Source organism: Balaenoptera physalus, assembly GCF_965194825.1.
Source record: "Balaenoptera physalus genome assembly, chromosome: 16".
Lineage (NCBI taxonomy): Eukaryota > Metazoa > Chordata > Mammalia > Artiodactyla > Balaenopteridae > Balaenoptera > Balaenoptera physalus.
Window position 1 is genome coordinate 34,909,697 of NC_138898.1, and position 15,260 is coordinate 34,924,956.

The window sequence follows — 15,260 nt, forward strand, 5'->3', positions numbered from 1 at the left end:
TGTAAAGATGTCATCTGTTCCCAAATTGATCCACAGATTAAAGATGCCAGCTGTTACCAAATTGATCTATAGATTTGATGCAATTCCTATCAAAATCCTCAGAGTTTTTCATGAAAATTGAAAACTGATTCTAAAATTTATATGAAAATGCAAAGGGCCAAGAATAACCAATAACATCCTAAAGAAAAACAAGGTGAGAAGACCTTTTCCACCAGATATCAAGACTTATTTAAAAGCTATGGTGATAGAGAAAGTATGGTACTGCTCCAAGGATAAACAAATAGACCACTGAAATGGAATGGACTGATATTCTAGAACAGTCCAGAAACATACCCGTACACATACAAAAAACTCCAGGTTTTTTTCAAAGTTAAACTACAGAGCAGGTGGGAAATATGGTCATTTCAGGAAAAAAAAAAAAATTCCCAGAACAATTAGGTGGTGATATGGTTTAAAAAAAAAAAAGTGACTGTACCCCTATCTCATACCATGCTTATTCTAAAGCCCTGTTTCCTAAGGAAAATATTGATTTCCTCTGTCATCCTGCTTTGAGAGAATTCCTGAGAAATCTTTTTCCCAAAGGCTTCCCCCCCCCCGCCCCGTACATGGTGATCTGAAATAATAAAAAGTTTATAAAATAATGAGAAAAAAGAAAAGTAAGTCTGAATGTAGGAACTGGCTGTCGACCAACTGACAACAGTGAAAAGACATACACAGCCTCAAACACATGTTTCTAGATATGGAGGTTGGGGGGTGGTGCGGTGCGGGGGAGATGAGAAATAGCTTGAGCAATCTAAGCAGGACCTCGCTCCTCTCCTCCCGACTCATTTTAACTACCTCCCCTCACCCTTACACCCCTTCTTCTGCCTAACTCCCCACCCCCGCTCAAGACCCAGAGCACCAAGGCGACTGGACTGGCGTAAATTTCTTCCTACTTGCGCCACCGCCCCCGGGGCCGCCTCATGACGTCAGGGCTGAGCGAGGGGGCGCCGCCTCCTGGGTGCCCGCCCCTCCCGGCCCTGCGGCCCCGGCTTGCTCTTTAAAAGAGCGGGGCCTGCGCCAACCGCGCCACACCGCGGGGACCAGGATACAAGGCTATTTTCCTGGAGTATCTTCATCTCGCCTTCCGTCCACGTCTGCTCACCGCCAGCCGCCGCCCTCTTCTCCTGCGCAGATTACGGCGAGCCGGGCCATGCAGCCCGCAGTGCTTCTCGGCCTCCTGGGAGCCACGATGATGGCGGGTGAGTGGGCACTGTGGGGCGTTCAGCACCGCGGACAGCGCCAGCCTCTGCCTCTCCGGCCGCTCTGGGCATCCTGACTGGCGGATACTAGGAGACGGGGAGGGTTGAGTGGATGGTGTCTCCCTCTTGCTTGAGGTTCTTACTTTCTTCTCTTCCCTGGGTATTTCCCTTCAACTCCCCGCCCCAACGTCTGACTTTGAAAAAGCCAGAGGGCTTCCTAGCCCAACCAAAAGAGTCTCAGTTTTAATAGATATAAAGAAGACGTCCCCGCGCCTCCAAGGAAACCCCAAATTTTGTGCTCACTTCTAAAATGTCACATCCTCTTTACCTGTTTAGAGAGATGCTCTTATAGTCTTATTCTGTATCTGTAATTAAGTGTTTGTTTGGCTTTTTAAAGCCAGATGACCACGGAGAGACAGGAGTACATGTATTATATTAGTTGGCAACTGTATAATTTATTTTATTATTTTATTATTTAAACATGATTAGATAAAAGTAAGTCTCATGTATATATGTAGATAAGATATATCTTTTTTCTTAACACATTCATATATGTGTGTTCAGGTATATGTATGCACAGGTTTAGTGTAATATTTTTCTGTATTTTGTATTTTTGTCTCTGGGGAGAGGTAATTTCACATTCAAATTAATCTATCTTTAAGTTATAAATGGAAACTGCAAGAGGTGTTTTGACTTTTGTATTCCAGAAAAATAATGAGTATAAAATAACCACAAAAAATATTTTTAGAGTAGTAAAAAAAAAAAATCATTTTAGTCAATTTGGGAGGATAAAATTTTAAGTAGTAGATATTTGACAGTGCCTCTTTATGTGTGGAAAATTATGGGATTGATCTTTCAAACTACTCTGAATCTCAAAGAAATTATCTTTGGAGATTTGGAGATTTGGGGAAAAAGTGTGTGTGTGTGTGTGTGTGTGTGTGTGTGTGTGTGTGTGTGTTGATGTAAAATCCACGAGTCCATTGAGAAGTAAATATGCCACCACCAGACTAAATTGGAGGGGTTTTTTTTAGCTGTCTTAATGACCTCAGAGAATATTGTTCTTATCTGAGATTGAGATTCCTAACTAGAGTTGAGGCATTGCCATCCATGAATATGAGGGTTTCATTGACAGCAATTATGGGATCCCAAAGAGAAAATGAAAGCCACTGGTAATTTATTTTATTGCAAACTACATACATTCAGAATTTTCTAAAATTCTTGTCACTCTTATAAATTGCCTATAAATGTTTTCGATTTAATTAAAGAAAACCAAATGAATGTTTAGAGTCCTTCCTGGTCAAAAATATTTTCAGAAAGGAATTGCTTAACAAGCTAAATCTGTGCTATACATTGTGCTATAGACCACAAAAACAATGTCATTTATGAGACTTATTTAACTATAGTGGTAAAATATTTATGGCTCTTATGCAAGACAATATTTTAAGAAGGGTTTATATTTTAACAGCAACTAAAATCAAGATATTATATTCTTTAAAAAAATTTTTTACTGAGCTATATAATTCACACACCATAAAATCCACACTTTTAAAGTGCATAATTCAGTGATTTTTAGTACATTCACAGATTATCACATTTCAGAACATTTTCATCATGGTAGAAAGGAACTCCATATGCATTAGCAGGCATTCCCTATTCCCACCTCCCCCAAATGCTTGGATATTAGACATGGTAGCCTTCAAGCAGAGTTTGTTATTTAGTAAAATCACAGGAAACCTGCAGAAACCATCTGGCTCATTTCCTACCATTATGAACTTCTGAAGGGAGATCTACACCTTTCTACAGGAGTTGTGCACTCTAAAAATTAATATGAGTGAAGGAGCTACTTGCTATTCATATATACTAGGTAAGATGGTTTCTGCATCCAAAAGCGTTAGCGGGGACTTCCCTGGTGGTGCAGTGGTTAAGAATCCACCTGCCAATGCAGGGGACACGAGTTCGATCCCTGGTCCAGGAAGATCCCACATGCCGTGGAGCAACTAAGCCCGTATGCCACAACTACTGAGCCTGCGCTCTAGAGCCCGCGAGCCACAACTACTGAGCCCGTGTGCCACAACTACTGAAGCCCATGCGCCTAGAGCCCGTGCTCCGCAACAGGAGAAGCCACCGCAATGAGAAGCCTGCGCACCGCAACGAATAGTAGCCCCGCTCGCCACAACTAGAGAAAGCCTGTGCTCAGCAACAAAGACCCAACGCAGCCAAAAAAAAAAAAAAACACAGTTTGCGTACCATGTTATTTTATAGCTGTATTTTCATTCTGGGATGAAACCTTAGTTTGGTAGTCTTATGGAATATTAATACTTTGTAAGTTATTCTCAGATTTATCATATGATATTATTTGAAAAATTTTCTGCCATTTAACTACTTCACTATTATCACAATTATTGGGTTTTCTTTTGTGCACCCTTAATGTTAACTTTTACAAAAATAAGTTAAACTACTTTAGGGTTATCAACATATCTTCGGTTATTACGTTGCTGCCACAAATTCTATTGGAAGAAATACAATGGAACTTAGATGTCTCACTAGATGCATAATATGCTTCCATAAGGAGACCTTAGTTCCTTTCCATCAAAAAGATGTCTGAAGAGCCTCAATTAGGAAACAGGATTGTTCTGTAAAAACAAACATGAGCTACAAATTGTTTAGAGTCACAAAAGAAAAATATTCCTCTCCCCTCAAATCAGATGACTGTTACTACTTTAGCAATATTAGTAGTTAATAATAGCACCTATTAAACATTTGTGGAAAAAGAAGAGAAAAGTTATTAGCAAGAAACTGCATTTACCAAAGAAAGTTTAGTAAAGCTAGAATTTTAAAAGGCACCTTCTAGTTTATGACAGAAGTAATTCTCTCAGTTATTTCTTTTCAGAGCATTTTACAGATCTCAGGTGGGAAGAGTAAGTGCCAAAGTGGGAATGTTCTCAAATAACAGCCATTTGGGGGATAAAATAATGGCCCAGCATATTGGACCCTGAGTACCAAAGGTGGCCATCCAGATCTTGTCTGAACTACATTTCAGGAAGATAGTGGGGTCATACCTTGTTAATCACTTCTTAAATATTTTACCAGTGATTTTAACATGCTGCATAACTTTGGGCCTCTTGAAACAATTGAAGTAGATCCCAGGCTGTGCTTTGAAAAGGAAAATTCAGTAAGGTGAACAAATGAAATAGGAGTTTTATGTCTAGATTGAGCCCTATGATATGTAATTGATTGGGAGGAGGTAAAGAGATTGGAAAGCAAATATTTGGGGAGGAAAGGTCAGGTTGCTGGTAATAAGAAATAGCATTTGAGCAGCTTCCATCTCTGATGTCTGAGAGTTTTGCTCTTGCTCCAAGTAGCTCTTCACTTGTCTCAGAGACCTGGAAGAATCTTCTGCACTGAGCTTCTCCAGCCATAATAGCAGTTTCTCCTCTAGGGAGTGTCAGGAGAACTGTAGAGATGGGCATATATGTAAACGCTTTGAGCTCCTCCAGTGGAAAGGGCTTAGACAAAACAAAGTCAAAGTGAAAGGTAAAAGAATCAAAGCAACTTTGAAAAAGAAAAAAAAAAAAGCACTGTAAAATTAAAAACACCTGAAGCATTTCCTAAGATGACAAAGGCACTTCGATCACTTCAATCCCTGGTTTAAAATAAGCAGAATCTCATGAAATTTAATTTAAATAAATTAAAATTTATCTTTCTGCAATATCCTCATGAACCATCTGTTAAACACCTATTTGCGTATGATATTACGGACTCGACAATGTCCTGGTAAAATTAGACACCTCCCATATTCTTTACATGGCTGCAGACAACATGAGGGAAGGGAAACAACACCGATACAGACACATCAGCATGCTTGTCCAAGAAAAGGCTTGGGGGTAAAACGAGGTAATTAATTATATAAGATAATCATAACCACATTTTTGTAAAGGAAGTGAGTTTCAGGGAGAATATTTTCTTGGGGACAGGAAAAGGCAAAGGGAATCACAGATCTTTACCCATTTTGAGTAGGCAGAAGGGTTGAGGAGGGCACCCCGGTTTCATTTAAACTAGGTTTGTTTTAAACTTGTTATTGACATATAATATATGTACAGAAAACTGCATATAGATCATAAGTATACAGCTTACTGAATTTTTCCCTCCTCAAGCACACCTGTGTAATCAGCACCCAGATCAAAAACAGAACATTGCCAGCATCCCAGAAGCTCCCCTTGTGTGGATTTGATTTATATTGGATGTAAGATAGCATTCATTTTCAAATCATGTTTATGACATTGCTAGGGGAAACAGCTGTGTGTGTGTGTGTGTCTGTGTGTGTCTGTGTGTGTGTGTGTGTGTGTGTGCAACTGGGGCAATTCTGGTCCCTGGGACAGACATCCCCAACTCTCTCCACTCTGCTCAGCTCTGACTTTGCCCCTCCCTCCAAGTAATATGCTCGGGGTGGGGTGATTTTGTGAGTTTGGGGACACACAGCTTCCAAAAATCAACTCACTTCCCATTCTTTTTTTCTTTCAAAGCTGTCAGTTCTGTGCCAGTGGACATCAGGAACCACAGTGAAGAAATGGTAAGTTGAAATGGAAGTCTGGAATCTAGACTTATATCTAGACTCTGGATTCTCCCACCCTTTATCTCATCAAACTAAACAAAATAAAAAACAAAAATAGACAAACAACAATGAGGAAATGGGAGCAAGTGATGTCTCTCCTGCCCTGGGCTTTTACCTCCTTCCTGGATGTTTTAGTGCCCCTGAGGATAGCTCTTATCACACTGTTTTCCTTTGAATCTGTTCAGAAATGGGTGTTTATTTCTCTTCTCTGGATAGTCTTGACCCAGTGCCTTCTTGCATTGCTCTGTGGGGAGGCCTGGGAGGTTTCATTACAGTCCTATATGTAAGTCTACATTCCTGACCCAAGAGGTCTGCATCGGTACAGGTCACATAGCTGAGCCTCTCTTGACAGCAGCTCTGGGTTAAGTAGTCGGGCATCCCAGTGATACCAGCTTTGCCAACCTGCTTTCTGGTTTCCCCCTAGGTGACTCGCTGCATCATCGAGGTCCTCTCAAATGCCTTGTCGAAGTCCAACACTCCACCCATCACCCCTGAGTGCCGACAAGTCCTGAAGAAGAGTAAGTATCCTCCACTGCAGGAGATCTTTGTCCCTTGAGTAGTTCTTTCTCTTGCTCCCTCTGTTTCACCTTCCAGTTTACCTCCATATGAACCAGGGGCATGATGCAGTAGGAAGACTACAGGCTAGATCAGTATCTGGGGAGATAACATATGGCTTCCAAACCCTGCTCTGCCACTTAATAGCTGTGTTACCATGGGGAAGACCCCTTGCCTCTCTGGGCTTATTTCCTCAAAATAAAATGAGGGAGTTGAACTCAATGATAGTCTGTGAGCTGTCTATATAGTTCTTAAATTCCTTGGTTCGAGAGTTTGGAATTTTAAAACAGGCTTTCATTTGGGTGGAGGGAGGTATGGGGTGTGCTTGTTTGTGATTAGACAGGGGGGCAAAGTGTTCTGGAAGCGATGGAAGATGAAAGGATAGAAGGAGACAAAAATTACTCTTCCCTTTACCTTCTATTCTTCTGACAATGAGGAGTTAGAAGTTTGGAAAGGTGACTGGGAAACTTCTGGCCTGTGTACATGACCGATTGGCTAAGCCATTTTAATGCATAGCTTGATAGAATGAGAGGTAATACCAAATGGTGTCAGGAGTTCCAGGCCTGAGAACTGGAAGGGGTGGGGGTAGACTTAGAGCATCCAAGGAGTCAGAGCAATGGCCTTCTGGGTCTAGATTGGAATGTTCCTCTATACAAAACAGCTTATGTTGAAAACAAAATTTGAACAGTGATACGAGCAGTATCCATTGGAAGTTGACATGAAGAGGTAAATTTTACAAAACTATGCATCTCTGGGACTTCCCTGGCAGTCCAGTGGTTAAGACTCTGTGCTCTCAGTGCAGGGGGCACGGGTTCGATCCCTGGTTGGGGAACTAAGATCCCGCATGCTGCACAGCATGGCCAAAACAAAATAAAAAACTATGCATCTCTTTCAGCATGAAATCAAACTGATTCAAACAAATCCGAAAAGCTCTGTTCTCTTCAACACCTTTCTCTGCTTTTAAATTTTTGGTCAGGCTGAGAAGAATGGATTTTCTTTTTTCTTTTCACCTTCAAAATCTCCTATTGCAAGATAATACTCTCTTCCTGTTGCTGCACATGAGGCCCATGCATAAAATTATAACAAGTATGAGTGACTAGCCCAAAGAGTAACCTGCGGGGACTCAATCCACTATTGGTGACTTCAGGATAACCATAGTAGGTATGGGGGCCTGAGACTGTAGGAGACCCATGCACAGTGGAAGGAAGCTTCTCTACCACTCCCAGCCTACCTGCCTCTTTCTGAATTTCTCCCCAACTTTCTTTTCCAGCAATTACAGGAATGATCTTGTTAGAATGAGCATATTAGCCATTGCAGGGAATGAGTGAGAGCAGGGTGGGTCTCCAGGCAGGGACTAAAGGCTGCTCCTTTGGGCAAACCCATCTCGTTATCTCCCTTCCCCTTTCTTTGTTTACCAGATGGATGCAGAAGTTTTGGGTCTGTCATACTAGGTCATCAAAGAACCAAGATTGCTTAGGAAGAGTTGTTCATTGTAGGGCTTTGCTAACTGCCAAGATCAGATTCTTAGCTCTCAGGTAGGATTCTAGCCTCTGCTCATCACTGATTGTGCCCTGGGGTCTTTTGAGTCTCTTGAGAGAGCCCCAGGAAAACTGGTAAAAATCAAATGACCCATGTCTATCAGGACCTTGGAGACATCATACCCCGAGAGCCATTAAATACTGAGATTAGGGATATTTGAGCTCCTTCGGGGTTGCAGACTTAAACACCAGCCGGGGCCAGGCAAACACATAAGAGAAAAGGAATAAAACAGGACAGGAAGTGACTCACGAACTGGAGGATACATGCCCCTTCTAAGGAGGAGTAGATTTTTCTCAGCTTGAAACCTATTGTGAGAGAAATATAGATTCTGTTACCAGATCTTGGGATTTTTCAAAAGAATTTAAAATTTGGATATCTAAGCAATATCTCCTAGTATTTAAGTATTGCCTCTGAATTCAAATTTACTAAAAATGTTATTTAGGCCAAATAGAATTCACCTTTGGGCTACCAGTTCATAACTTCTGTTGACTGAAAAAAAAAAAAAAAAAAGCACAACCTAAAATTTGAGATTTATATTTTATTCCATGGACATACTAAGGACTTAAGCTCAGGAGAAAACCTCTCAGATACAGTCTGAGGGACTGTTTTGAAGAGGTAAGGGAGGAGCCAGGATATATAGGCATTTTTGCAATAAAAACCAGATAGTCAGAACATCAAAATATTACTGTTAATTAAAGAAAACCAGACATCTTAAGTTAACGAATTTAGCACTTTTCTAGGTATGGGAAGATGCAAGAGTCTGGGCTTATTGAAGTCATTCCTTTGATATGCACGTTAATTATCTTGTTTTTTTCCATCCTGAATCCCCTCTGGGTACACAGTTAGGTGTGGCTGCAGTGCCTAGATGGCCAGGACATCCTTTGTTTACTGATTTGGCAGGCGACATTCTTTGTCCACACTTCTGTCCTATTCTGGTTTTCTCTCTCCTTCTGAAATGTCTTATGCTGATCACAGGACTGGTGGAGCTTTCTGCCAACAAGCTGGATGAATTCCTTCATGTAGCCTCCCTCCCATCCCCAGCCCATCTCTGTCTCCACTCCCACTCTCTCCAGCACATCTCTGGAGTGAGCACACGCTTACTGAGCAAACGAACATTTGGGGAGCAGGGAAGAATCATTGTTTCATGGCTTGAAGAGACCTTAGGGAATTCATAGTCCAATTTCTTAACAGGTATAAGAATCTCTTTGATCTGGTCATCTTTGCAACATGATAGCTAGGGATGGAAGGTGCATTTTCTACTTTTTACTTGAAGTAAGAGTGAGCTTCACACCTTGGTTTTACAGATTGACAAGACTGTATGCTGCTAATCACAGCCCTCCTCAGATCTCACCTGAGGGGACTTAAAGCTAAATTTAGGAGGAAGTGCTAAGCCTCAGACAAGCTGCTACAAGCAACACACATTTAACCTGGAAAAAATAAAAATACTTCTCTTCTTGACCGGCAGGCAGTAGGAAAGGGGCCACACAGCCTCTGCTCCGGGAAGCTGAGATTCTGTCTGGATGACATCAGTATCTGCTCAAAGCCTCCCTGCTTACCTGTGCCTACCTGGTCAGCCCTGCCTCAGTGCTGCACACACCACCACTGGCTCTTAAAAGGCAAAGGCACTGGTGAGGGGCCAGCCCTCAGGTGTCTGGGTGTGAAAGGTCAGGGACATTTCAGTTGCCTCATAAAACATGAAAATATTATCATGCCAGGCTGGGCTTTTAAGCAGAGAGGAATAGACTGTCTGCTATTTCTTGGACATCTTTACAAAACAGACCAATTTTTTCTATTTTGCAAATGTCAGTTCAAAATGACTCATCAAGAGCCATTCAATAGAAATATCATGTGAACCACAAATATAATTCCAAATTTTCCAGTAGCCACATTAAAAAAGTAAAAAGAGACAGGTGAAATTAATTTTAATAATACATTTAATTTTGTCCAGTTTATTTTATTCAATATATAATTTGTACATACAATATGTTTATAATATATATTATCTTATACATCCAAAATATTATCATTCCAACATATAATCAATATGAAAATTTGAGATATTTTACATTCTTGTTTTTCATCTGAAGTCTGAAATCTGGTGGTTTCTTACATTTACAGCATGTCTCAGTCTGGACCAGCCACATTTCAAGTCCTCAGTAGCCACAGAGGTTTGGTGGCCCCCACCATGGATGGCGCAGACGTCAGCCCAGAGCTGTGAGCAGCCTTGGCTTCAGGTGTTCTATATGAACTCAGTGACATCAGTTGAAACCCAAGCCCTCCCAGCTAACAACTCAGACAGTGTTAACTGCATATCTTCTTTCACAGAATGTCCTTGAGTTAAGGAGGATTTAGTGAAGATGCTGTCAACATTTGGAAAAGATGAGAAAAAACAGCATTCAATTAAAATGTCAGTTATACTGTGTACTGTTGATTTGTGCAATACAAAGATAACTCAGTTTACTGAAGTTCGTTCTCAACATTTGAGAACATGTGGGACGGATGGGACCTGAGTGAGGGAAGGACATGGTCCTTTCCACTGCTGTGCAGTTTTCTCAGGGAAGAAACAAACACCCTGCTTATCACCAATTACTAAGTTTTATTGTCACTTACTGCTAAGTTGCATCTACACAGTTGACTGGACAATAGAAGTCTGATAAACTAATTTAAAAAATTTTTAATCCTTTGTTGAATCTGATATTTCCCATTTTGGGCATTTAACTTCATTTAGCTGGATTCTATGGGAACCATTTACACAACGCTAACTTTTAAACCCCTACTTAGAGCAAACATGGAAAGAATGGTCCTGAATTACACCTCTCTGAGCCTCAGTGTCTCTGTCCACAAAAAGAGGAGGTTGAAATACACAAATTCTAAGGTGTCTTCTGGTTCTAAATTCTAGTATTTTATAAACCTATATTTGGATTTCAATTTGGTCATTGAAAGATGCTTGTTGGGTGTTATGAAAAAATAAATATGCAGAGAATTTATTATCAGCTTTAAACACAGCTAAGGAGTTTTCATACCATTTCTTTCTTTCTTTTTTTTAATATTTATTTATTTATTTGGCTGCGCTGGATCTTAGTTGCAGCATGTGGGATCTTGGTTGCAGCAGGCGGGATCTAGTTCCCTGACCAGGGATCGAACCCTGGCCCCCTGCACTAGGGGTGTGGAGTCTTAACCGCTGGACCACCAGGGAAGTCCCCATACTATTTCTTTTAAAAATAATCTGAGTAAAAAATAATAATAATAATAATAATAATCTGAGTATATTCTTTATTAACTTAAAAAATTACCCAAGGATTTTCAGGATCTTTAGGATTTGTAGTGATCACTGAGGTTGTGCTTACTGAACCACAAACAATTCTGAAGTGATACTTACTCTTTTTTATTTTCATTATAGGTGGAAAACAGCTCAAAGATGAAGAGAAAAGTGAAAATGAAAACACAAGGTTTGAAGTGAGATTGTTAAGAGACCCAGCTGACGCCTCAGAAACCCCCAGGACCTCCAGTAGGGAGGACGCAGGGGAGGAGGACGCCCAAGGCCAGACAGTGGCAGACACAGAGGGCGGTGGGCACAGCCGAGAGCGGGCAGGCGAGCCCCAAGGCAGCCAAGTGGCCAAAGAAGCAAAGACACGCCATTCTGAGAAGAGCAAGGGACACGACAGGGAGGAAGAGGAGGCGGAGGAATATCAGAAAAGGGAGCGTGTGGAAGACGGCAGTGAGGAGAGACACCCTGGAGGGCCAGGAGAGGCACAAACTGCTCTTCTCAGCCACAGAAACCAGACTCCAACTAAGAAAGAGGAGTTAGTGTCCAGATACGATACGCAGTCTGCGGGGGGCCTTGAGAAGTCGCACAGCCGGGAGAGGAGCAGCCAGGAGAGTGGAGAGGAGACCGGGAGCCAGGAGAATGGGCCCCGAGAGCCGCAAAGCCACCCCGAGCGCCGGGAAGGACCCGAGGAGAGCGAGGAGGATGTCAGCCCCGAGGTGGACAAGCGACGCTCGAGGCCAAGACACCACCACGGGAGGAGCAGGCCCGACAGGTCCTCTCAGGAAGGGAATCCTCCCACCGAGGGAAGGGGGTACTCCCGGGAGGAGCCCCACGTGGGCACAGCCGGCTCAGGGGAAAAGAGAGCCCGCCATCCAACCCTCTCCAGGGCTTCGGAGGAAGAAGCCGAATACAGGGAGGAAGTGAGGAGTCACCCGGCTGCCCGGGCTCCCAGGCCTCCCAGCGAGGAGAGCCCAGAGCAGGAGGACAGGAGGAAAGGCCTCGGCCTAGAGCTGAATAGCATGGTGCACGGCTATGACGAGGAGAGCGAGGAAGAGAGAGGCCAGGAGGGGGGACCCGGCCACAGAGCCCGGGGAGGGGAGCCGGGAGCCTACTCCACGCTACACCAAACAGAAGAGAAACGGTTCTTGGGTGAAACACACCACCGTGCTCAGGAAAGCCAGACGGACAAAGCGAGGCGGCATCCACCAGGCGAGTTGAGAAATTACCTCGACTATGATGAGGAAAAGGGTGAGGAAGGAGCCCGGGGGAAGTGGCCGCAGCTGGGGGACCCGCAAGACGCTGAAGAGAACAGGGAAGAAGCTAGGCTTCGAGGCAAACAGCATGCTCCCCATCACATCTCCGACAAGAAGACATTAGGGGAGCTTGCCAGTCCGTACTACGGCCCTCCCCAGTGGAAGAGCAGCCGGTTTGAGAGAAAAGACCACATGGATGACAGTTTTCTTGAGGGCGAAGAGGAGAACGGGCTGACCTTGAATGAGAAGAATTTCTTCCCAGAATACAACTATGACTGGTGGGAGAAAAAGCCCTTTGAGGAGGATGTAAACTGGGGGTATGAGAAGAGAAACCTGGCCCCCAAACTGGATCTGAAAAGGCAGTATGACAGAGTGGCCGAACTGGACCAGCTCCTTCACTACAGGAAGAAGTCGGCTGAGTTCCCGGACTTCTATGACTCAGAGGAGCAGATGGGCCATCGCCACGCAGCAGAAAATGAAGAGGAGAGGGCTGGCCGAGGAGTTCTGACGGAGGAAGAGGTATGGTGTGGGGCTTTTGCTTAAAACTGACTTCCGGTGGTTAATTTTAATATGTTATACACAAGACTGTCTGATATTATGGGGAGACATGGATGGGAATTAATCACCGTGGGACTGGATGCCTAGTAACGGAGCAGAGACAACCTCTGGGTTTGATTTCCACCTGGCGTCTAGCCATTGTCCACATCCCTGTTCATTTCCTCCCACTGCAGTGCTGCAGTGCTGCAGTGCTTCTCAACCTCGGCTGCACGTTGTCATCACCTGGAGAGCCTGAAAAATTACTGGCATCTGGGACCCACACCCAGAGATTCTGTTTGGTACTGGATGCTGCCTGGGCATCAGGATGTTTTAAAGCTCCCAGGTGGTTTCCATGTTCAGCCAAGGTTGAAAACCACTGGTCTAGTGTCTTCTCCTTGATCATCTGACTTTTCATCACTATTTCCCAGGGTAGGAAAGAACAGGTGATACAGAAGTTAGTTGCTTAGTTCTATCTCTGTCATCTCCTGGCCTATAACAGTCAGACATCTACGGGTAGGAGAAGTAACATTACCAGAGCTTTACCTTCCTTAACAATGTTTTTTTCCCCCAATTTTGATTATGTAGGTTGGTGCTTCTCAGACTTGAATGTGCCTCAGAATCATGTGGGATTTCTAGCCTTAGAGTTTCTGATTCAGTATGTAGGTCCCAGGTGGGGCCCAAGAACCTGTATTTCTGACGAGTTCCCTGGTGATGCTGATGCTGCAGGTCAAGAAACCACACTTTGAAAACCACTGATGTCGGGTATCTCCTATAGCCTCTAACATATCAAAAATCCCCCTTTCTGTTCATACTCCCTAAAAGTGCAAAGAGCTAAATTGATCTGGGACCTCATGCCTCTACTTTTCTGTATTTTCTAGGAAAAAGAACTTGAAAACTTGGCTGCAATGGATTTGGAACTACAGAAAATAGCTGAGAAATTCAGTGGTAACCGAAGGGGCTGATGGTCATTGGAGCAAAGGGCAGATTTTAAAAGCAGCCCTCACATGATCTGTTTTCCACCACTTCACTGAAAGACCCCATTTATTTACCCAAAGGCAGAAAGTAGAATTTACTGTTCATCAAATGTTTGACACGATTGAAAATGTCCTTAATTTTTGCCAGAATGTTATTGAAAATATGAATAGCATGACTTGTAGCATATTCTTTATCAAAAAATAGATATATTAACATGCTTGTGACAATGACTGTGCTACTGTCCTTGAAAAAAGTCTCAGTTTGAAGTAATAAAAGATTCACCTGAGGCCAAAAGTGTCATGTTCTCAGCTTCCTTTGGGCTAATAGGGAGGAGTGTGACTTTTAGATCCATTCTTCAAAGTAAATTCTAAAATACAGCACTAAGATTTGTTGGTTTGTTGATGTTTGGATACAGAAACGGAAAAAAAAAAAAAGGTAAAGAGCAAACATCTGAAATAAAAGAATGTGGAGAGGGCTTCCCTGGTGGCACAGTGGTTAAGAATCTGCCTGCCAAGGCAGGGGACACAGGTTCAAATGCTGGCCCAGGAAGATCCCACATGCCGCGGAGCAACTAAGCCCGTGAGCCACGACTACTGAGCTCGCGCGCCTAGAGCCCGTACTCCACAACAAGAGAAGCCACCACAATGAGAAGCCTGCGCACCGCAACGAAGAGTAGCCCCCACTCACGGCAACTAGAGAAAGCCTGCGCATAGCAATAAAGACCCAACGCAGCCAAAAAAATAAATAAAAAAAAAAGAATGTGGAGGATATAAAGAGAAAGAGATCAGGAAAAGAGATTGCTCCCCCAGGCTGGAGAAAGATTAAATAGGCTTGAAGAACCTGTTTCAAAAATTATTATAAGACATTACTTTTAAAATCCGATTATCTGGAGAGCTCTGGGAATAGCTGGCCAAGGGTCATTTTTCAGGGCTGAGGAGACAGCCTGGATAGTGGGAAGAACTCCAGAGTGGGAATCACAACATCTGGGGTAGGCCAGACAGATCCTTGGACCTTCAGGGCCTGTCTCATATCTGCTCTATAAGAAGACAGGGCTCTGACTCTAAGCAACTGTGTGACTTTGGGCAAGTTACTTTCCCCCTCTGGGCCTCAGATTCATCAGTAAAACAAGGATATCTGTTCCATTGGCTTGTTGTGAGGATGACTGAATTTAAGCAAAACACTCAGAGTAGTGCCCGGTGTAAGGCAATGGTGCAGGAAACGGTGGCTGCTACCATTTTTATGGCTGCAGCTTCTCACAGCAAGACCAACGGACAATAGCC

At 43.2% G+C, this 15,260-nt stretch overlaps 1 protein-coding gene across 1 annotated transcript; it reads left to right on the forward strand.

Annotated features, from left to right (window-relative positions):
• Positions 1–968: 968 nt before the first annotated feature.
• CHGB (chromogranin B) lies at positions 969–14,274 on the forward strand. Its single transcript, XM_082428226.1, has 5 exons — positions 969–1,241; positions 5,765–5,811; positions 6,278–6,371; positions 11,348–12,987; positions 13,884–14,274. The coding sequence occupies exons 1-5, from the start codon at positions 1,193–1,195 to the stop codon at positions 13,965–13,967; spliced, it is 1,914 nt and encodes a 637-aa protein (XP_082284352.1). The 5' UTR covers positions 969–1,192; the 3' UTR covers positions 13,968–14,274.
• The last annotated feature ends 986 nt before the right edge of the window (positions 14,275–15,260 follow it).